General features: G+C 39.2%; 1 protein-coding gene across 1 annotated transcript in view; it reads right to left on the bottom strand.

Annotated features, from left to right (window-relative positions):
* Positions 1–4,385: 4,385 nt before the first annotated feature.
* pxdn (peroxidasin) overlaps positions 4,386–24,018 on the bottom strand; it is an 81,242-nt gene continuing 61,609 nt past the window's right edge. Inside the window, exons 13-23 of the mRNA XM_084096025.1 lie at positions 23,317–23,429; positions 23,031–23,187; positions 19,940–20,048; positions 17,365–17,522; positions 14,174–15,677; positions 13,967–14,101; positions 13,013–13,221; positions 11,031–11,148; positions 10,126–10,255; positions 8,601–8,714; positions 4,386–7,428 (exon numbers count right to left, since the gene is read on the bottom strand). Of these exons, the coding sequence (XP_083952151.1) occupies positions 7,294–7,428; positions 8,601–8,714; positions 10,126–10,255; positions 11,031–11,148; positions 13,013–13,221; positions 13,967–14,101; positions 14,174–15,677; positions 17,365–17,522; positions 19,940–20,048; positions 23,031–23,187; positions 23,317–23,429 (2,882 nt within the window). The 3' untranslated portion in view covers positions 4,386–7,293. The remainder of the gene's footprint in view (positions 7,429–8,600; positions 8,715–10,125; positions 10,256–11,030; positions 11,149–13,012; positions 13,222–13,966; positions 14,102–14,173; positions 15,678–17,364; positions 17,523–19,939; positions 20,049–23,030; positions 23,188–23,316; positions 23,430–24,018) is intronic.

The raw sequence follows: 24,018 nt of genomic DNA, 5'->3' as shown, positions 1-24,018 counted from the left end.
TCAGGGGCCACGTTATGGGACTTACACACACATATCCAAGCCCAGCAGATGGGGAGCCTTTGTGGCCTAATTGTGCAACTTGGCTCTAATCCCAGACTGAACCCTGAAAAGAAAACATCTCATGTGAAGAGAATGTGTTCTCCTCCAAGCCAACAAAACATTTGCACAGATTGCTCTCTTTTTTGGGGCGGAAAAGATAGTGCTGATCTTTTTTTCCACCCTGTCTTTATTTCTTTAAATATACTTAACCTAAAACCATGGCGTTATATAACAGGACGGTGCTGCTTTCTGTCTGTGGAAGCCTTGGTGCATTACAGGAATCATTTATCCCTGCAGCGAGAAAGAAAGTCTTGTCTATTCTCTGTGATATCAGTATAGTATAGTTTCGTCATAGTCGTCATAGTATATTTTAGAGAACAAATTACCATCCAATCACAATTCGTTATCGATTAACATGCAGTTAGTGAAGGTAGGATATTAGAGAACGTGGAGATCATCAAGTCAGATGCGAAGATGTCAAAGAAGCGTGTGTACATTTAAAGAGGATCTTTAAATGGAAGTTATTATGCACAGTAAGTTGTGAAAAAAGAACTCAATGTGGTATCGTACTGAATGAAATGATTGGGAGGGAGGGAGGTAGGGAGTGGGTGTCTGTCCATCCCGTCCTGTATTCTACCATGAAAAATCTGGTCACCCTAGTTTTAGGGTGTTTTCACACCTGTATCGTTTGCTTTGTTGCGAAACTAAATGAAACTTTGAATGAATGAAAATTTTATACAATGTTGCAATAATTGCTTGGTTCGGTTCACTTTCACAAGGCAACATTGCCATTCAAACACCTGTTTTGGAACCTGCCGCATTTCTCCCTTATTTCCATTCATTAAGGCATATATGAACACGCCAATCACACTCGGATCCGCACCGAAAAAATCTGTCCGAAATCCCCTGGACGAACTGGTCTTGACCCGCCTGAAAACATACTCTGCAACAGTTCGCTTGTGGAAAGAAAGCAATCCAACCCAACGAACCAGGCTGTATCACAATGTGTAATCGGTAATTACGTAGGATGCGTGAAGAGCAGCAGTGTTTGTTTTGCTAATAACTCTCTAAGTAATTTGTGGGTTAACATGGAGCAAAGGTGAAGTGAAATGCCTAACTGAAATTTGAACATATTTCAGAGCAACTCTCCAAAACACACAAAAATATGGAAGTTTACAAGGTGTTTCACGAGTTCACACTTACAAATAATCAGATTAGATTATCCTCACACTATGGTCTGCTACTGGTGGGGAAAAAAGTTAATGGCAGCGGGAGGAAAAGGAGAAAGAAGTCTTGTCTGGGCCTGCATCGCAAGCTGAGGCAGCCTCACGCTAGGAGCTGCAGGCCAAGGACAGTGGGGAGGGTTAGCGACGTGGGATCGAGAGGCCGAAACAGCTGAGCCTGCTCCGATAGTAGGGGTAGGCTCACGCTAGGGAGAATGCTTTCGTTGGGAGAGGTGGGTAATGCGGCGTTGGGAAAAGCCGCGTTGTGTGGCTGAGCAGAGGGAGGAGGAGAGTGGGGACTGGCAGTGGAGGGATCTGGGCTTGCTGAAGGCCTGCTGCTGCGGCCTTACTCTCGGAGAGGATACGCTCTTGCCCGGGAGGAAGGAAGTGTTTGGGAGAGGATGTGGCAATTGGCCCCTACTATCTTTGTTCGCTTTATTGGCGGCCTTAGAGGGTGAAGAGGATTTATTAAGGGCGCAAGCTGATTGTAGGTTGACATACAAATTATCTAGCTGAGATTTATTCAAACGTCTTGAGAAATGGATGTCCGTGCTGATCAGTGCTTGCCTTAATTCCAGCACTATCCATTTCTCAATTGCAGGTATATTTGGCTGGGCCAAGGTGTATGAAGTCTCCGAAGAAGACGAAGAGGAAGATGGTTGGTGTCTCACCGGTGGAGGTTATGGCAGGTCTAGGCATCTTGGAGTGTGGAGCGGAATGGCATCTGGCGGAGTGTGGGTGCTCCTTGTAATGGCGGAATGTGGCGAAGGATTCTGGGAGAAGATGGAAACGCCATCGGACGGTAAAAGTTTGATCTCTGACATAACTGCTATTGGGCGGTTCCAACGCAGAAAACTGTCAATGAACATAGGTGAGTCGGCTCTGTAAATATATATATATGTAAAAAAAAAAAAAAAAAAAAAAAAAAAAAAAAATTATATATATATATATATATATATATATATATATATATATATATATATATATATAGGCCTTATCTCTTGCTGATTGGTTAGGCAATTTGAACCTGTTCCTATTGAACTTTGTTAATAAAACATAATTTAGCGAGCATCCCAAAGGGATGGGCTTAAATCGCTGCGTGGAACAGTAGCACACAAAGACGTAGCTGTTGTCTATGCATCCTGATGGATGACCCGTAGTAGCGGAATCCTGGAACATAAACAGCTGTGCTCTGACCAATGAGAGGACAGGTTACTCACTCATGACTTGTATTAACATATTTTGGTCCATTTAGAAATGTAGCCTTTTGAAAATGAAATAAACCAAGAAGAAATTGTAACAATTTTAAACCCTGTTTCAAAACAAAGCAAACGATCTACAGGTCTGAAAAACAACAACAACAACAACAACAACAAAAAAACAGACTGAACTTTGTCACGTGTGAGTAAACTGTGAGTTTACAATGTATGATGTAGTCAGCCGGATACGGGCCATATCCAGGTCAGATGGAGGACCTGTGCCTAGACATGACCACAACGCATCCCTGAAGTGTCAGCAGAGATTGTGTCAACTAGACTCTCTCCTGTGAAGGCCTCATCGACTCGACAGCCAATGGCACTGATCCTCAACAAGCCCGTCTCCATACCGGTGTGATGACTCCGATCTTCAACCAGAAGGAACTGGATAAATATTCTGAATGTTCTGATCCAATCTGACTTCTGACCTATAATGCTGCCTGAATCATAATCCTACACTGTTCATTCGTTGGCCAGAGGAGAACTGAGCGACTGAGCCTGGGTTCTCCCAAGGTTTTTTATTCTCCATTCTGTCACCTGATGGAGTTTTGGTTCCTTGCCACTGTCGCCTTTTTCGTCATTGGCCTTTGGCTTGCTTAGTTGGGGACATTTAATTTAATATTCAACAATGATCTGCCTGCATTGACACCATTATATGAGAACTGAACTGAGCTGGACGATGACATCACGGTTTTCTCCAGAGCGGCTATATATATATACATCTGCCAGGACGTAAAAGTCCTGGCAGAAAGCGATGCATAAGGATATAGTGTAACGATGAATTATTTATTTTTTTCTGAAGTGTTAACAACTTAGTGTTAACTAATAATTGTTGCAAACTGGTACGGAACTGGGCGTCGTTACACTACATCCTTATGCATCGCTGCCAGGACTTTTATGTGCTTTTCCCAAATCACAGGGTCGAGGTCATGGTGCATGGTCAAAGGACCTAGGATGATTTTACTCCGAACCATCCCTTTAATGCTTAAAAAAGTTCATAAATGAACTTAAAATAATCCATATGGATTGAGCGGTTTAGTCCAAATATTCTGAAGAAACACATTCGCTTTATATGATGAACAGATTGAATTTAAGGTTTTATTCACATATAAACTTTAAGCGAACATAAACAGAAGGTCAACCGAACCTGCTTGAAACTCATTGGTTCTTGCAGAAGCTCAAACAATCTGTGTAACACACAGGAATGAACCAAATTATTTCTTGCGGAAGCTCAAACGTGCTGTGTAACACACAAGACTAAACCTCATTGGTTCTCAAGCATGCTTGAGCTTCTGTTTACCAGATCTGATGTGTGATGCTGCCTCTGAATTGGGACACGGAAGGTGCTTCTCATTTCTTATTTGTGCATCCTCGTGTCCTTTGCTCGCGTCAGGATGCACCTGAGCTCAATTTTGGGCTGTGAATACTTGTATACATGTGAAAAAAAAAAGAAAGAAGTGAAGCGCTGTGAATACTTTCCGGATACATTGTACATGTTTCACCACAAACAAAATGTTCTGAATCGGAAACTGTTACGTACACGATTAAGCCATGAACCCACTGCGCAGTCACATCAACTGGGCTTTGTTCAGAACTACTGTATTCACACATTTTAAAAGAAAGGGTTTAAAGGACACTTAATATTCAGCAATATTATCGCTTTAACTGCACTGGATGAGAACAAAATATGAACTGAATTGAGATGGATAATGACGCTAACTTTGTAGCATCAACGCTGTTATTGAATTGAATTGAATCAACACTGAAATAAATTTTCCTGTTTATTAATGTAAAGCTGCTTTGAAACGAGGGCTACAGACAGTAAATAAATAAATGTGATGAAGTTTTGAAATAAAACAGTCAATGATACATATGTGGCCATTTTATTGTTGAAAGGCATACGTTGCAGTGCAAACAGTCTTTGGCAAAAATACAATACAAAAGATAAGAATCATTTTGACCACTTGTTTGAGCATGTTCAGTCTTGCAGGGCAGTGCATTTCCAAGGCAGATGGGCACAGTTTGGTTTGGGGGAGGATCTTCAAGAGGTTGTTAGATCAAGGAAGGAAGGAAGGAAGGAAGGCTGTTTGAGAGTAATAAAACACTGACACAGAGTCACATAACAGAGATAAAAGAGTTGAACGCAGGTCAATCATGGTAAAACTAACAGTCAAACACTCACCACTTTTCCAATCACTAACCAGCGTCAACATAACTGTACAAGCAAAACTGTGATTCTGATGATCTGCAATCTGTAACGCTGAATACGTTTAATCAGGATACAGTGGAATGTTCTGAGAAGGGCAGAGAGACACTGCAGACCTCCAGCTCAGGGTATGGCTTCCATTTCAGCGAGACTTCAAAAAACTCAACCAAACTGACACAGATTGGACTTCTTATTAGTCCACTAAACGACACAGATGCATGATTGGCCTTTGGGGGAAATTTACATTCAGCAAAAGAAGTGTTGTAAAATTCCTAGAGTCAAGTTTCTACTAAAAAACTAGTACAACTAGACACTACTGGTCAAAAGTTGCAATAATTGCAAATGGCAAAAATACAGTAAAAATAGTAGTATTGTAATATATTATTTCAATTTAAAAACTGTTTTCTATTTTAATAAATGTAAAAATGTAATTTATTCCTGTGATCAAAGCTGAATTTTCAGCATCATTACTCCAGTCTTCAGTGTCACATGATCCTTCAGAAATCATTGCATTTAAACTTTTTTTTATATTTAACAATATTACTGTTTTTACTGTATTTATTTATTTTTATCAAATAAATGCATAAACAAGAAACTTCTTCCAAAAAACAAACAAAAAAAAACCAAACTTTTGTATTTTTAATTATTCCAAACTTTTGACTGGTAGTAAACTACTAAACTAGTTTTTCTACAGCATCAAAGCAAAACGTTGAGTCTTTAATCTGCATTGAACATGACAAACACTGGGCGCTTGAAAGTAATGACAAACACACATAGACAACACTGAAGTCCTCACTGGTTCACCCAGCGACAAACATACAGCATGAGCAGTGCAGTCCGATTCACAGACCAATGACTCTTATGAACCAGTTCAAACGGTACAGTATTATTTGAAGGAAGTGATGTGACATGAAGGCCAAGTATGGTAACCCATACTCAGAATTGGTCCTCTGCATTTAACCCATCCATGTTAGTGCACACACATTAGGAGTAGTGAGTAGTGAACAAACACTGCAAACCGTAGACACACACACCAGAGGCAGTGGGCAGCCATTCACTGCGGCTCTGCCAGTACTGAGAATCGAACCCACTCTGAGTCTCTAACCATTAGGCCATGTATTGCGACGAGGCAGAAATGTTTACATCTCTAAACACTGTTTGAAAAGAAAGGAAACATCTGGACCTTCATTCATGACAAGGATATAAATACTGTGCTGGTAGAATGGAGTGTTATAGAAAAGTAGAGTCTAACACTTTAGATAAGAGCCTGACTTCAGCTCAGTGCTGCGCTTCCCAAACTCTTCACCTCAGTCGCTCCCAAACCAAAAACATCAATAACAGCTTTCTGTCAAGATAAAGCCCAAAGTCCAGGTCTCAGAAAACCCGCAGTTGCCAAGGGAAACAAACATTTGGTGATCAGTAGAGTTTTTTCCCCATTGCAAAGATTGTTTTCAAGGTATTCACATTTTTCTCCATATGAGAGGAAGATACAAAATGGGAACTAATGTTCTACATATGTCCAGAATATCATACTATGCAACATAAACAAAGTAAAAGCACAAGTAACGTTTAATTTTTTTTAAGCTCAACTACAAAATGACAAGTTTTCGCTCAAATGGTGGTTTTAAAAGCACATAAGGAGTGTATATATTGTATGATGCATTGCATATTGCAAAACAATTAAATGCATAAAACAACACTCGGGTAAATCACTTAAATGATAGCACCAGTTCTGCAGCATCTCCAGCCTGAGAATGCTTCTTCCATAAAACAGAAAAGGGAAACTCGGGTCCTGGAAAGACGTTGTCCTGCAGAGTTCAGCTCCATCCCCAATTAAACCCACACTCAAAATATATTTAGGTTTAAATTTAGGATTGCATATAAAATTTACATCCATTTAGATTACACAGTTTTAACATAAACTCAAACGTAATGTGATGCATATTTGTCAGTCATACATTCTGCATTAAAAAAAAATCATGTCAAAGTTTATTATTAACTATTTGCATTAATTTGATTTTATTTAAATAATATTTTTTTAAATGCATTCATTCAAATAGCTTAGAATCCACATAGTTTCATGTATGACTGATAAATATGCATCACATTAGGTTTAATACTTTATCGTACAATTCTGTAATCCAAATGGATGGAATTTTTATATGCAATATAAATACATAAATCTTACTTTTTTTTTTTGAGTGCACCTGCCTGTAATTTTCAAGTAATCCTGAAGACTGTGGCTTTTTCAGGCATGTTTGATTAGGGATGAAGCTGAACTCTGCGGGTGAACATTCCTCCAGGACCGCAGTCGCCCATCTCTGGTCTTGTAAATGAACACCTTGGGTAGTCGTCTCCCGGTTAACAGGCCTGAGGAGAAAAACAGGGTCCCACATTCATCTGTTCAATACTTTTTAAGGCAGTGTATTTTTTGGTTCTTTGTAGTGGGTGTCTGAGGATATGCAAACAAAAAAACCAATACATGACAAACAACAAAAAAACCCTGAAACACAACTATAGACCAAATGGAGGCATGAGCACAAGGTCACATGGGTTAAGTGTCCTGAGGTTACACGTGATGATCTGTATCCTGCGGTTGTGAAGGCTGGTTGATGCACACGGGGCAGCATGAGCCTTTGGGCGTCACGGGATTCAGACATGCTGCCGGTGGACACTTTTCCACGAAACACGTCACTTGGGCCCCCTGACAGAGACAGACCGGAACAATTGAGCTAAAACCACAATTTGTATGTAGAAACTGATGCATGCATAAATTAATTAGCAGGAACTGGATACATTTTCCAATGTTGTTTTCATTTCAAATTGCACTCTGTGTACAGCGGGAGATCTAAAAGGCACACTAATTAACTGCCTCAAGTTGCTAGAGGTACTGCTGGCCCTGCAGAGGTTTCGGCCGTTGATCGCATGTGTTGGTCTGGAAGGCATTCACATTGCGACTGAAGTCACTGCGGGCCACTCATCTCCCAGCTGAACTTGAACGTGCTTTCATGACGAGTGACGCTTCAAAGAGAGTGGAGACTGATTTGGAATTGATTTGGCAAAGCACAGGTAAACCTGTTCACTTCCTAGGAATCCTCCCGTTGCCCGCTGTGGTATTCCCTGACTGGGGCCCCTTTCGGCACGGACACACTGGCACACAGCTGGCTCCGGGGTCTACGCAAATGTGCGTTTTCCCCAGTGAGCCTGGTTGCACAGACATTGTGCACAGTCAGGGAGGACAAAGAACAGGTCTTGCTGGTTGCGCCAAACTGGCCCACCTGGACTTGCTTCTCAGAGCTCACGCTTCTTGCGACAGCCCCTTTCCGGATGAATTCCCCTTAGGAAAGACCTTCTTTCTCAGAAGCTAGTTCCTGGTTTTCAGGTAGGACCTCCTGTCATAACGCTGAACTACCTGCTGAAATGGCCGGGAAACTCACCAATTCTCATTGGTCTTCTCTGAAAGTATCAGCGGTACCTGGGGCTTCCAAATGCGACCCCTAGTGTCAGTAAATTGACAAAGTCTCGTTCCTTCCATCAGGGAACAGATGTTACAATAGTAACCAAGATGTTTCCCACAGCACATTTCATGTGAAGTTTTCGATAAAGAGGAATCGCGTTACATCAGAGAAATTACTTTTTACTATACTATACTATATAGATAAATGTTTTTGCTTTGCAAATTCACGTCATAGTACATAATACCTGAACATTGGTACGCAGTGCAAAACTAAATTTCTGTGCATTCATTTCCACTCCACCGCATTTACGTGCCGATGTATGCAGCACAGTCTACTGTGACCACACCTTAAGATTTACAGTATTTGGGGAAAACTGGTGTCAGAGTGACAGAGAGTTTCAGTGCACTGATGAACTTACTTTACACTGACATATGGTGCAGGGGTTCTTCTTCCAACTCTCTCCATCTACTCGCTCTCTCCCGTCCTCATCTGCACAGTCTGTCCTGCTCAGACGACCTTCAAGTCTTTTTATCTGTCAGTTTCAACAGAGAGAAAAATTATAAAAAAAACTTTTTTTCATAAAATACATTGCAGCATCACCTCTTTTCTCAGTTTCTGAAATGATTTTGATAAAGTCTCTCTGCACCCTTCCTTTCCTAATTCAACAAAAGCTCAGTTGCTGCATTACATTTTTATGTTATCTTGTTTATCTGAATCTTTAAAAAAAAAAAAAAATTATTTTGATAAAATATTTTGATGAAAAGCATGTTGCCATGACTTATTGATTATAATTTTATACAGTGCACCACTAGAAAATACTAAATAACTATAATATTTTGGACTGTTCTACACACAAATGTCATATTGCTTTAGAAGACTTTATGTATGAGGTGTATGTACAATTTTAATGAAGCTTAAAAGCTTCAGTGTAATCTTGAAAAGCTGTCCTACTCCATTATTGTAGTTGTGTTAGTTTGATATCTACTCTTTTGTGAGGTGCATTCCTTCACAGCTCTGTTTAAGTGGGCTCTAAAATATGTGGTTATCAGATCTTTGAATGAGGCATTTAGTACAGGGCCAAGTTGTTCCTTCAGAGAGCTTTAATGTGACACTTTCCTCAGTGTCTTAATTTCTGTGTGAGAATCACATTTTAAAAACAAAGTAACTCATAGCTGTCACTGTGTAATTCATCAGAACTCACTGTAATATGATTAGCGATTCAAAAAGTTGAACAAATACATATCATGATTCTGTATATCAAAAAGAAAAAGAAAAAAAGAATGGCAATCAACTGGAGCTCTTTGGTTGCAGTGATTGAAGGTGAAGGTCATATAATCAGTTATTAATTGTGAGCAGGTACCTTTTACAAATAGGGGATATAATGTATAATCTGTTATTTTGCCAAGCAAAAAGTGTTTCTGAATCAACATCTATTGTTGGTCCTCAAACAACCTTCTTATTAAGATTTTAGGGCAGGGTTGATGTTGAGGATTGAGTTTGGACTATGTTTGACAGCCACAAAAGATGTTGATCCTAGCAAAAATACAGTCATCTGTAGAATAGTGAATTAGTTAATAGTTAAGTTCTACTTAGTTCACAGAGGATCGCTTCATTTGATATTTGATAGACTTTAAACATATGGCGTGAAGTGGACATAAGAAACAAGGCAGACATTATTTGTAATGTCACTGTAGATTGCCATGTGTTTTTGATTCAAATCAGAGTGTCTGGAAAGTTTGATTATTGGCCTGTTGTACTGGACAGTGAAACGGACATTTTCAGCATCTCACCATCACCGCCAAACGCATGTGTCTGAGCAGATCTTCATCATCCTTGAATATTCACAAATACATGCGACTAGGTTTTCAGAAGGTTTAAATAAACAGATACATATGCATTGCAGCTTGGCATTGCAATGTACCAAGTGAATCATGTGTCCTAACCTGTTTTCGTAAACTTGTGATAGTTTTCTGCATGTCAGCAACAAAGTCTTGGAAATCCTTAATGGAGGGTTCAGTGCTTGACTTTGGTGATACAGTTACGTTTACTGCAGTTTGAGCATCTTCCAAAGTGCTGAAAAACAAAATTCATTAAAAGTAAAATAAATAAATAATCCAAAATGTTGTAATCTAAAGCATCCATGTTCTCTCTGGTATCTGATGTCCCAGTTTGTTTCTGAATATAAAAATGTCAATACAATGTAAAGTATTTGTTGTTGTTGTCTGTTGCCATTGTACAAGCATGATGTGGCGGTTGGTCACTGTGGTATTTGTCCCACCCCTCCTCCACTGTGATTGGACAGTTGGGTAAAAAGTGACAGTGTTGAACAAAGTTGAACATTCTTCAAAAAAAACCCAAAAAAAACAAAACTGAGTGCTCAGGAGTGAAATAGACGCTCAGCGCCTTGTCACGCTTCGCTCCCATTGAAAACAATTAGTACAATTAGCTAGCCTCGGGAAAAAATGCTTTGGTGGACACACGGCCTTAATGTTACGCATGTAATGCATTAACTAATATCAACAGTGTGCAATACATTTGCTACAGTATTTATTCATCTTTGTTAGTTAATAAAAACACAACTGTTCATTGTTAGTTCATGTTAACTCAGGCCCATTACATAATATCAACAACTTTTGATTGTTATAATGTGTTAGAAATTGTTGAAATTAACATTACTTAAGATTAATAAATGCTTTAGCAGAATTTTGTATTATTAGTTCATGTTAACCAATGTAACAAATGTAAACCTTATTGTAAAGTGTTATCATTATTACTATTACGATTATCATTAACTTCATTAGAATTAACAAATGACAGGCTGACTGTAAATGGAGAATGTGAGTTGTACCTGCTGTTGTCTGTGATGTTGCTGGCAGGTTTCTTCTCCTCTGCATAGCTGTGCTCCGCTGACCTGCGGCTTCTGAAGTGGTATGACAAGGCATTGAACTGACCTTTAGTGCGACAGTCTGCAGGTGCAAGATATTCAGCCTTTTATTTGATGCAGGAAAAACAGCAGTACTAACATAACAGGGATTCAAATATCAAACAATACAAGCCTAAAGGACTAGAGGTCATTTAGTGCTACATATGAAGTGCTGCAAACACAGGCCACATGGGACACTACACAAAAGACCTGTAGATAATAGCCACCAATAGACAGTTCTACATTCATGCTGCTTTTATGAATGCTTTATCAGTGTGTTGCATATTGTAGCATACAATGTTAAACAAGAAATAATTTGACGATGGATAATAATAACGGTTAATTTGTTAGTTATTTTATATGTCGGACATTAGATAGAATTCTCAAATAAAATAAAGTAGTGCACCATTTGTTTGAATAAATTGGAGAGAGACTGGGCATGCGTGAATGGACGCAATGTACGAAAATTGTGAGAAAATCTTGAGAAATTGTCACACAACAGGACAAAATAATATTGATAAGATCCCTCCTTCTCGAGCTTCTGAAACTCATTACCAAAACAGTATGATTTAATGTAATATATTAAAATGTTATGTTAACTAGAGTTTTATAATATACTACATTACAATACAATATAATTATTTGTAATCAACAGTTATTAGAAATATGGCAGAAAGAGTTTGTTACTACCACAGTTTAAAGTAAAAAACTAAACATAAACAGTGGGGATTGTCAGAACAGAGCATTGTAGTGCAAGTCCATAGGACCAATGTAAGATAAATGGCTACATTGATGGGGCCTGTAGTTAGCAGCGTGTCGAGGCAGAGGATATGGCTGCGAGATTAGAATCAAGAAGTTCCCATAAACCTTTAATTCTGCTGAACCCTTCCATCTGATTACAAATACAAAAGTAAACAAAAGATGCTGATCAGGAAACATTTCTACTCGGCAAAATAACAGTTATCCCCTCCGAAATCCAAAGCATTACAACATTACTAGCCTTTAATGTTTGTACAGTACTCAATCTTCACTTAGTAATATATAGCAATTGGGAGTCAAAATTCATATAAATGTTCTTGTCATAGATTTTAGATAAACAAACAAACAAACAAATAAATAAATACACACTAAAGTTAGGAACAATTAAGATTTTTTTTTTGAATGTTTTTGAAATAAGTATCTTATGCTTACCTTGATGAAAGATACAATTAAAGCAGTAATATTGTGAAATATTATTACAATTTAAAAATAACTTTTTCTATTTGAATATATTTTAAAATGTAATTTATTCCTGTGATGCAAGATGCATTTTCAGCATCATTCCTCCAGTCTTCAGTGTCACATGATCATTCAGAAATCATTTAAAATAAATTCTGTTCTTTTGAGCTTTCTATTCAATCAAAGAAACCTGATATTTTTCCTTTCACAATATTGCTTTCACAAAATATTAAGCAGTAAAAACAAATGTAAACACTGATAACAAGAACCATATAATAACTGATAATTATAGAGAATAAAATCAGCATATTGACACTGAAGACTGGAGCAATGGCTGCTGAAAATTTGGAGACTGATTGTCACCATTTTAGCGGTGGTAATGACATACAGAACAAGGAGTGAACAGAACTGAACTGAACAGAACCAAGAGTATAAATACACACGAGTTAACAAGGAAACTAAACAAGACACAGGTGACAATAATCAATCAGTAACTACAGAAACTAACTAGGAAACGATGAAAGCTAAGCTGAAAAAATATACAAGAAACAGATTCATGAACAAAAACACAATGGAACTAAATATAACCCTGACACTAATGTGAGGCCAATAAATTAACTGATGCTAAATCTCAATGTCATGGCAAATTGATTTTATATTTTGGGGGAAACACAATCCAAGTCTCGTACCTTCACAGCAGTCCTGCCACATACGTAGGTCAATCTTAGGTAAATCGTCACAGCTTCCATAACCGTGAGGGAAGACAGCCACTTTAAAGACATCTGACTGGACGCGGGTGATGTTGTCGCTATTATCACACAGCACCCGGGCAAGCGACGCCTGCTTCAACTGGGTCAACTGCGCTGGACTAAAGGAGCCAGGGTTCTCATACCAAAACCTACAATCATATAAATGAATCTTTTGAGAAAGTGACATATATTTGACTTTCTTTCTTGTGTAGATAACAAATAAAGGTTTTAAGAAGTGAGTCCATATAATGCAACAGGTTCATGAGTAAACTAAACAAAAGGTTGCTGGAAATGATTTATAGTTTAAAAAAGTTTAACAATTAGTATTTTCCTCACACACATCCTATCATTTAGCTTCAGAAGACATTGATTCATCATCTGGGGACATGTGGATTACTGTCATATTAGTTTTGCATGGTTATTGAAGTGCCAGCTTTGAGGTACCCATCCACTTGCATTGTATGGACTTACAGAGATGGATTCATTTTCCAAAAATCTCTGTTTATGTTCATCGGAAGAAAGAAAGTCATTTCAAACATGACAACACTAGCTGGCAGTAGCAAGTATGGACTTGCCACTGCCAATAGATAAACAGACACACTGCTGTGAGAATGTAAAATATGTTGATGCTGCTTGCATATGCGTACATAAATCCTGTATCAGATCTAGACAGGTGGAAATGGGGGAGGTGGAGGGTTTCAAAGGAACTCTGATAACGTGGTGTAGGACCAGCTTACAGCGAACACTTAATCGGACTATTTAAATGTTGAGCAAGTAATCTCATTGGCTGCAGGATCAGCGGAGACCAATCAGTTTGTGCAATGTAAATAATGTGATTGCTAGCAGATTGGACGTAAAGGACCTTCAATTAAAACTGAATTTAAAAAGTCTTACCGGTCACCATCTCTCAGGCGCTTAAACTGGGTTGCCAGTAAACACATGAGGGTTGGTCCCAGTCTGCTGCCAGGCACCAGCTCTTCAGCCATCAGTGCAGGAAACAGGTCGATATTTAGAGGTGTACCATAGAGCCTGGGAGCAGAACAGACCGTTACACCAAGAAAATGTTAAATATGTCTTTCAATAACAATGGATGTGGCTAACCTTTGAAGCTTCTCTCGCACACTGGGGTTCTGAATCTCATTCCTCAGATCGTCAAAAGTCTGTGCGGAGGTGAGGTTGCAGTACACCCGGTAGTCATTATATGAGGGTATACCATGGTCACGGCCCCTTTGGATATTCATGGCTGCAAGGTCAAGTGCCACCGCATGCGCCATTGAGAAAAGGCGTTCGGTAAGTTCTGTGTTAAGCAGTTGAGTGGACACTCGCATTTTTCCTGCCACTCCAAACAATCCACGGAGCAAAGGATCAATGCCTCCTTCATTCACAATACGGAAGGGTGAGAAAAAAGCCTTATGAAGTGAGATGTGTCCTTGCTGAATGGGCTGGAAGGTTTCATTGAGCCGGTATAAAATGGGGTTAATTAGCGTATGACCAAAGCGGAAGGCAGCAGTGGCAAAAGCGTTGAGGATGCCAGCGTTGATATTGGGATTATAGCCATTATAGTCACCCATTAGCCTTATCCCAGCCTCACCCAGTATTTTAGGCAGCCAATGGCTGTAGGTTATATGCTGCATCTGGGCTCCGACTATCTTCCGTGCCTCATGGTAAATGGTGTCGCCATCCCAATGGGGGTTGAGACGAAGCAACTCACTGGCTATTCGGTTATGCTCACGGAACCAAACCGTGTGCATAGCCGTCAACCCAAGCTGCTCATTGGCACGATGGTCACCAGCTAGAAAGCAAGGAATGGGACTCTCGTTTTCATCCCGCATGCACTCTGTTGGTGGCCCAGTTGCAAAGGGGAGCAGCGGCTTGCCAGTGCGTTGCACGATACCCTGGCGCAACATGCCCCTATGGCTGGCCAAGTCACGAATCTCTTCGGCTTCGTGATGCGAGCTGCCGTAAACATTGGAAGCATCAATGTAGGATGTGAGCTGGTTCATTTGCTCACGGGGATACACAGAGTTCATAAGCAGAGAGGTCATTCCGCTGCCGCAAACGGGACTGGAGCGCACAAAGAACATGCACCGTGCTCCATTGCGCCGCTGCCGTGGGTCGTTGGGTGGAAACATGATGGGAAAGCAAGGTGGGTCGTTGGTGCACACCGAGGTACACAACTGTCCATCGGAGAAACGCGACTGGCTGAGGGATACGACGGTTGAGTCCAGGTCGTGGTCCAGGAACTGGCCCCATTGCATAAGCATGTGTGTGTAGCGATCGTCTGGGGTGATGGTCTCTGAGCCGATCATGGTGGTGGAGACAAGACGTGGAAGTGGCAGAGGGAAGCCGTTGTGCCATCTTTCAGTGGTGCCACGTGGGAGATTGAAGCCATTGTCATAGACGGACTTCAGCAAGCGTTCAAAGGCAGTGAGCGAGGCGCCCCACATGGGGTGCTGCAGGTTGTTACAAGTGCCATCGTGAGTGCGATACTTCTGGTGGAAGCAGATGTCCGAGCAATTGTTGATGCGTCGATGGGCCGTGCAGCCAGACAGGTTAGCTATCATATCCAGGAAACGCGGAGACACCAAGTCATTGTAGCGGTAGGCTGTAAAATAGTTAGGAAAGAGTGGGCATCTTGTAAAATGTCCACATCCAAAAATAAATAAATAAGACATCATTATTTAGTGTTGTGCTCCTATTATTTTGTAAAGAGACATAAATGCAGTTGTAATGAAAGGCATTAAAGGAATAGTTCACCCAAAATTCTGTCATCATATACTTCACAAGACTTTGATTAAACCACATATGGATTCAATTTACAATGCTTTTATAACCTTTTTGAATATTCTAAGTTTTAGTTACCTGGACTTTCTAAGTCTTTCTCATAGGCTGTCGCTGGCCAATTACAAGTTCATTGTCGTGTTTATACTCGTGCTTCAGACACCGGTCATGACGGAGGCATTCCCCATAGTGTCCTCTAGAGGACGCAGTGTCTTGTTCCCCTTCTCAGGGAACCATGGAACCAAAACCAAGCCACGGAGCCCCAATCTATCTTTTAGAAATACCTATTCACTATAGTAATGTACAGTTAAATGTATCTGTTTTATTAGATTTTAACCAACATTTTATTTATTTATATTAAGCAAAATTTGTATTTATTTATTTTAATCTAATTTAATATATTAATAACCAACTAATATATTTTTATTTTAGTCTGACTAATTTTATTTTAGTAATGACTCTAAAAACCACACATGGTGTAAGCATTAAGTGATAACATATCTTCCTTAAATAATGATCACATTTTAGCGTCAACATCTTAATCCTTATTTTTTAAGAAGTTTTAACACTTGGAAAAAAAGTCTGCACTCATTTCCGCAATTTTTGTTTTCTATTAATTATATTAAGGAATTATATTTATATATTATTGTACTTACAACCATTTTAGATAAACCTGCCCCTAAACGGTACATAAAAATATAACCGTCTGTTGCTGTCTAAGTGGATGATTATTGGCAAGAATAAGCTGCAAATCGGACCAGACGCTATGATGATAGTTAAAAGTTTTTCTACGGTAGACTACCCTTGTGAAAAAGAAGTGCGCCTAATTGAAATGAATGTGCACATGTAGTGTACTTCAAATCATAATTATTAGTTATATAATAAAGTAATAATTAAAGTATATATTTTTAAAAACTGTACTTGCAGATAATTTATTAATGAAATTAAAGACACAAGTGTGAAGAGAGTACACTTTCATGACTGTTTCTTTCTTCTTTTTTCAAGTGAACTAACTGCATTTAACGTGAATTTAAACTATAAAACATTCTCATTTAATTTTAAATAACATGTAATTAAGAGTCTGAAAACATTATATTCAGTTCACACTTGATCTGTTCTTTTAAAGTATATTACTTCCATAATAAGTACCTTTTTTTAAAAGTATGCTAAAGTGCACTTCTTTTACCCAACGGTAGTCAGCGATAGAGTTGTGTTGACCCCTTCATGGTATTTCAGTGAATGTGTCCGGAGGGTAAATGCTCAGATTGGGGCACGGCTTGTCCAAACATGTGGGGCCATTTTGCCATAGTGTGGCAATGAAAGCTGTGCTGTTGTCATAACCAGAAAAAACAGTGAGTCGTGTCTTCTGCAGCACGAAGCGCCACAGTGTCTGCTGACCGTTTAGTAAAGTTTAGTTTCTTTTGCCATATATTAGTTGGATATTTTAATAAAAAAAACAAACAAACAAGAAATATATAAAATTTGAAGAGTGGGATGGTGGTGTGAGATACCTGTTCCATTCGTGTCCACCATGAGGCCCTGGTTGACATGCCTCTGGATAAGAAGTAGGGTCTGCTCAAAAATCTCTCCAGCTCTGGCCTGCTCCACTGTGTAGGGGTCCCGAGGGTAACGAAACAGAGCCAAGAGCTCGGCAGGGGTACGAGGAGATCTGATGATGGTGGAGAACACATTAACTTCCACATTCACAAAAGCCATTCAGACTCACTCTGGAAGAGAATACAAAATCGCAAACTATAGACATGTATTATGTCTGACGGACAGATTAGTAGGTAGATCAATCTCATAATTTCTTATTAATCAATCGATTCAGAATCATTCTCTGATTTTTTTTTTTTAAACAGTTTTCAAACCGTAGGCAAGACATTTTTATAGATATCATTATACTTCCCCAGCTGACTGATACCATAAAGAATTGCAAACATTTGTGCATTACAAGTTTTCTGAAATGTTATGTTTAAATATGCAAATGAAACATTATCTAATTAAATATGTACTATTTTGCTTACATTTCCAGATCAGAAATCAGAATTTCTGAATAAAATTCTTCCTCCATTTTGTCCACTTCATAAATCAGAAAATACTGTTTGTAGGACAAAAATATTGTATAAAATCATATAAATGATATATAAACAAACTCCTCAATAAAAAGTTTCAGAATATATACTAATTTTGAGAAAACGGCCATTACAGATATGTATTTATTCTAACTGAAATCTACAGAGGCAAATAGATATAGTGCAATAAAATACACACTTAAGTGTATTTGGGATGTTTTATTTCCACTAGTCTGAAACATTACGTTATGAAAAGCCTTTAAAAAATGACCATGAAAAAACAATGTTCCAGCATATGTGAACCTGGACCACAAAACCACATGGGTCACATGGGTCAAGTTTTGAAATTGAGATGTATGCATCATCTGAAAGCTGAATAAATAAGCTTTCCATTGATGTATGGTTTGTTAGGATATTTGGCCGAGATACAACTATTTGAAAATCTGGAATCTGAGGGTGCAAAAAAATCGAAACATTGAGAAAATCACCTTTAAAGTTTTCCATTTATGTTGGCGATTGTGCTGCATTCACTCACAAAAATAAATGTTTTATATTTATTTCTTAATATCCTAATGATTTTTGGCATAAAAGAAAAATCGATAATTTTGACCCATACAATGTATTGTTGGCTATTGCCACAAATATACCCGTGCGACTCTGACTGGTTTTGTGATCCAGGGTCACATATAGTGTCTTGCTTAAATTCACAAAATGATAAATAAAAAGCACAAACTTATTTAGTTAGAGGTTGAATGTTCTGCAGGAACACACATTATGTTAGAATGGTGACGGACTATTACAACAAATTTGTAAATTATGTCCTAGTGAAAAGCACATCTGAACACCATTGACCAGCAAAATCAATCTGCCAAAGCACTTGACATGGCCACATATGCACATGACCTCCTTTCAAGCGTTTAATACAAAGTGCTTCCATACTTTGGACAACTTGGATCATCCACTTTTTTCCACTGAAGTTCATTCTAAACACTGCTTTCAAATGCATTTTCCCCAAAGTGCAGTCATTGATTCTGCCTAGTTTTCACAGCCCTAATAGTAAAATAAATAAATAAAATAATGCTCAGTAAATTTCCATAACACATTAAACTGAAGTTAATTGAGCAAAACATATGACTGCAACCATGTTCTAACAAGTGGCATCTTAAAATGTTACACAGCTGACTACAAAAAACAAAAAAAGCAGCCTAACAACCTTGTTTATATATGCCACAATAACTATTAAACTGTCAACTCTAATTCATTGTTTTTTGGGGTTATTTGAGAGAACCAGATCAAACAAAGAATAAGCGCTTTGCCAACGTCAACAGTAATAGTTTGCTCCAAAGCTGTTGGGGATGATTCAAACAAAGGCAAAAAACATCAAAGTCTGCAGCATTAATATAATTGTTATCCTTCAGAGAGTTGGCTTCACTTCACATATTATCTCTTGTGAACTAAGAATACGCCAGGTTACAACAATATATCTGAGGTAATTTGTGCCAAACACATGGGCAGACTTTTTCAAGGTTTTCACCCATGACCAGTTGTCTTGGACTGAATATGCTTTAATGTCTTGGCAAGCTGTGTCAAAATGTCAACTAATATTAGCATTTAAAATTTAAAGGTCATTCAAGGTTAGTAAGGAAAAATCTTTGACATTCTCTCTTTACTAGAATAACATTATCTCTCAAGACTTCATACAAAAAGCATTAGTTTTTAAAGCAATCCTCTCCAGCTATGAAACAAAAACACTCTGAATGAGCCCAGCCCGCAACTCTAACGTGATCTGGCAATGTTCTCGACAGACAAAATACCTCGCCCCCCTCCCCCACCAACAAGCTCGAAGCGCAGGGTCCCCTTCCAATGAGAAATTAGGAATCATTCTGCAGTGACCAGCCTTTGTCCAAGGCATAAATGGTCCCAGAAAATTCCTGATGGGTTACGGCATTGTGACTCACAGCAGTAGGAATTGTTTTCTTGGCATGTTTTGCCCGCAGCACTGAGTGCTCACCCGTCAAAGAGCTGCCTCCTGGTCGAGTCTATTGCGCTGTTTATGCTCCGAATGGCCTCTTCAAGGGACGTCGAGACAAATGGATCACCCTCCCTGCTCACCTGTGGGACTAGAATCACACAAACATCCCTGTAATTAAAAGCTTGGAGTTTAGTGAAAATTATAATCTGCACATGGGATAGGAAAACTGAACAGAAACTCCATAATTATGGCATATGGTAACTGGCAGTGACATAGAGCTTCTAAAGATGCTTTATGAAGCTTTATTGGCTGTCAATAGAATAAAAACGTTTTCTGAATTAATTGCATGATATGCCAATTAATTAATGAATCAACTCAAATGAATCACATATCAAATATTTGCTGAGAAAAGGCCCCAAATGAAGCAAGTCTAATACATAATATAATATGACAGATGAGTAAATAAACAACAAGTGGTTTTAGAAGTCAATATATTACTGATTTACAGTCCACAGCAATCCATTCAATCGAATTTGTCAATCTGGTAAACTTAGGAGCCATCCATACAGGATACGTTCTTATATTGTGTCTGCAGTATCTGTCAGGTTGTTCAGTCATAACTCTCAGAATTATTGTAGCATGTTAATATATATGACAAAGTTATAATTTTAGGATTGCCAGTATGGTGAGGTCATAATTGATCTGCTGAGCAAAAATCGAAGAACGAACTGGTGTGACAAAATCTAGTTGAACAAAACTTTGAACCTAATCAAACCAAAACGAAGTTCATTCGGAGTTTGAAACAGCTTTTGCAAAAAGTTCGCTCTGGCTTTTAAACAGCTTCAAACGAGCACTGGTCCGGGGCGATTAGGTATTAGCTGGGTGTGGCTTAGAGGCTCCACCTTCTTCAACATGGAAATCTTCTCCAATTAATTTCTTCTGTTCAGTCTGTCAACGTCAGACGCGAGTAAAAACATGAACACACAGGAGAGCTGCTGTACACATGAAAATACTTAAGAAAATGAAGTTGTAATTCTAATTGAAAGCAGCTGACACTATTTATTCATGTTTAATACTCTAAAGCTGTTTGTTTTATAGCGATTTAAATAAATATGACGTGACTTGACTGAATTGCAGAGCTCGTGGAAACGTATCCATTGCTATGATCAGATGCTTAACTGTTGTTTTCTCACTGCTGTCATTTTTGTTTGTGTTTACTGTGTTATCGAGAGGAAGGTGCGCGGCACATAATTATATATTCACTAAATACTAAACGCCACTCGCAGCAGTGTGGACAGTATCGGGATGTTTGCCGTCAGAACAGTACACCACTGCTCAGGTGTTTTGATCTTCCTTTTACCTTCAAGTGAAGAACAAAAAATAACTTCACTGTGAGTTTACTGGGGCCTTAAAGACCCCCGTGGCAGATCTAGGCAGGTGGAGCTGGGGAGGTGGAGGACCTCAGGCATACTCTGATAGCACGCTGTAGGACTAGCTTACAACGAACACTGAACCAGTCTTTTCAAATGTTGAGAAAGTAATCTCATTGATTGCAAATATAGCAAAGGTCGATCAGTTTGTGCTGTGTAGTACACCATTTGAACAATAGCAAAATACAGGCGTGTCAGCAGAGTCCATGGCAAATAGACGAGCTCAGAGACAGACCCCTATGAAGATCTCGTTGACTAGACAGCCATCGGCACAGATCCTCAGCGAAGACCACGAGAACCAGACAAGTCCTCTCAGTGTTTCCTCTAGGATTTTTATCTAGCTGTGGTGCCCATGAGTGATCTTCCCATAGGCCACGCGCTCTTGCCCCAGGTGTTTAAACCTCCCCAAAATATTATAATATGAAAGGCTCCAATTTAGAGCAGCAAAGCGATTATGCGCATCCCGTGCGCAGAATGATGCACTTGAAGCAATGCGAAGTCACAGCATACAGCGCTTCGCATTGAAAAGTTCAAAGCTCAAAGCGAAGAGATATTTGATGCTTAGTGTATTATATCTATGCAACAGTTTATTGAGCCTTTTCTTTTTTGATTGATTGATTTATATTGTTTTTTCAAAAACATATTTATGTGACCAGGTGTAAATGGAATCGTTTTGATAAATCGGACAGCTATCCAATCTGAGAAAATGCATGAAGTGGCCAGGTGTAAACAGCCCCTCACTGAGAAGCTGCAGCGGGGCGGGATGATTTTTGGTGTGGCGGACCACCACAGCAGAATGAATGTAGCGGAAACACTGCCTCTACACAGACTCTATGGCCAGCTTCAACTCACCCCCTCCCACCAAATGATGCCGTAATGTATCCCGATCTTCAAGCAACTGGACGAAATATCTGAATGATTTCAATCCCCAATCTGAATTTTAATGCAGCCTGGAATTATACCACACAATGTTTGCTTGTCTGGCCAGAGGAGAACCGGTCTCCCGACTGAGCCCGTTTTCTTCCAAGGTTTTTTTTTCCCTCCATTCTGTCACCGATGGAGTTTGGGTTCCTTGCCAGTGTCGCCTTTTGGCTTGCATAGTTCGGGACATTTAATATTCTGCAATATTATTGACTTGACTGCAATGACACTATTGGATGAGAACTGAACTGAGCTGGATGATGACATCAGTGCTTTCTCCAGACACAGCTGTTTCATGAATGGTCGGATTCAGAATGACGCACGCTTTCGTGCTTATTCTCACATCTTCAGCTCCGCTAATTGCTTCATGAAAATGTCTGAAACATCTGTACATTTGACAAATATTGCATCTAATCTACTTCATCTGTGATAAAATACACAAAATACTCCATTTGAACTCCGCCCCGTCTGCATTTGGCAAATCTTGCCGATTGGTTAAGACAAGCCGGAGCCGAAGTTGAACATACCTTACATGTCAAGGATCTATCAGCTAGCGGCAGTCTAGATTTTCATTACTGAACTGCTCATTTCAATTTTGAAAAATGAGTCAAGACCCCTGAACTCATTTTGTTATGTTCCATCCAGGTATTTTTGAATGCAAAAAACATTATACCTACTGGCAGTCGAAAATGTGTTCTTCAATGGTAAATCACTAAACACCTACGTTTGATCACCCACCTCCAAATCCTAAATATGTGGTTATGGCCTTCAGTTCTTACCTTGGACTGTTAGCACCATGCTAGACGATGAATATCCAATTGAGCTGCGGGCTACACACTCGTATCGGCCCCCATCGGCAAGCCCCACGTCACGCACTTCCAGATAGCCATCTGGATTTATATTAAACTTCCCACTCTCTGTAATCTGGACTCCATCCTGTAGATCAGGACCAAAAATTGTTTAAATGAGTCTAGTTACAAAGCCAAAATAGTCCCATTGGGACAAAGGTGGCAGAAATGGTTGGATGACCAGTTGTTGGGGAATGTGGCAGCCAATGGATCTAACCTTGCTCCATGTGATGATAGGTGTGGGCTCACCCTGAGCACTGCACGGAATCTGGACATCTGATCCAGACTCCACAGTCAAATCCCTTGGAGCACTTGTAAAAACAGGCGTTACTGATGACGTAAAAACACATGTTAATGATTACAGCGTGCAGCCAGAAACACAGCTGCATCTATCATGACACATGCACATGATGTACAACATGAAAAGATCATGCACAGGTCATACATGGTCCTGAGTTCTTGGCGATTGCACAGGTTCTGTAATTATAAAGTCAATGAAAGGGCAAGAGGCATATGTGAGTCTTCAAGGTCAATGTGGATTGGTTTGTTTAAAGAGCTTTATCTAAACATTTTAACCCCCAAAGCTATGAGTTGGGTCATGTGATCCTCAGAGGAGACTTTAACAAAGTCATGACGGGCTAAAATGGTGCATTATCACCCCGTTTACAGCTGTTTTATAGTAACCTAGAAGTATTTCCCACTAACTGCAAAGAACTATTAAGTCAGTGCTGACTCTCTTTGCTTAAAAGAACTGTAATTCTGTCATCATTTACACACCCTCATGATGTTTTCTTTCATTCGTGACACACAAAATAAGACTTAAAGCAGAATGTCTGAGCTGGTCTTTTCCAAACAACTAAAAGTGGTCAGTGATTTTTCTGTACTAAGCTCGAAATACTATATTCCAAAGTCCTGTGAT

Source organism: Abramis brama (assembly GCF_963993115.1).
Source record: "Abramis brama genome assembly, chromosome: 21".
Lineage (NCBI taxonomy): Eukaryota > Metazoa > Chordata > Actinopteri > Cypriniformes > Leuciscidae > Abramis > Abramis brama.
The sequence above is the reverse complement of the archived record's forward strand: the minus strand, read 5'-3'. Positions and strand labels throughout refer to the sequence as shown.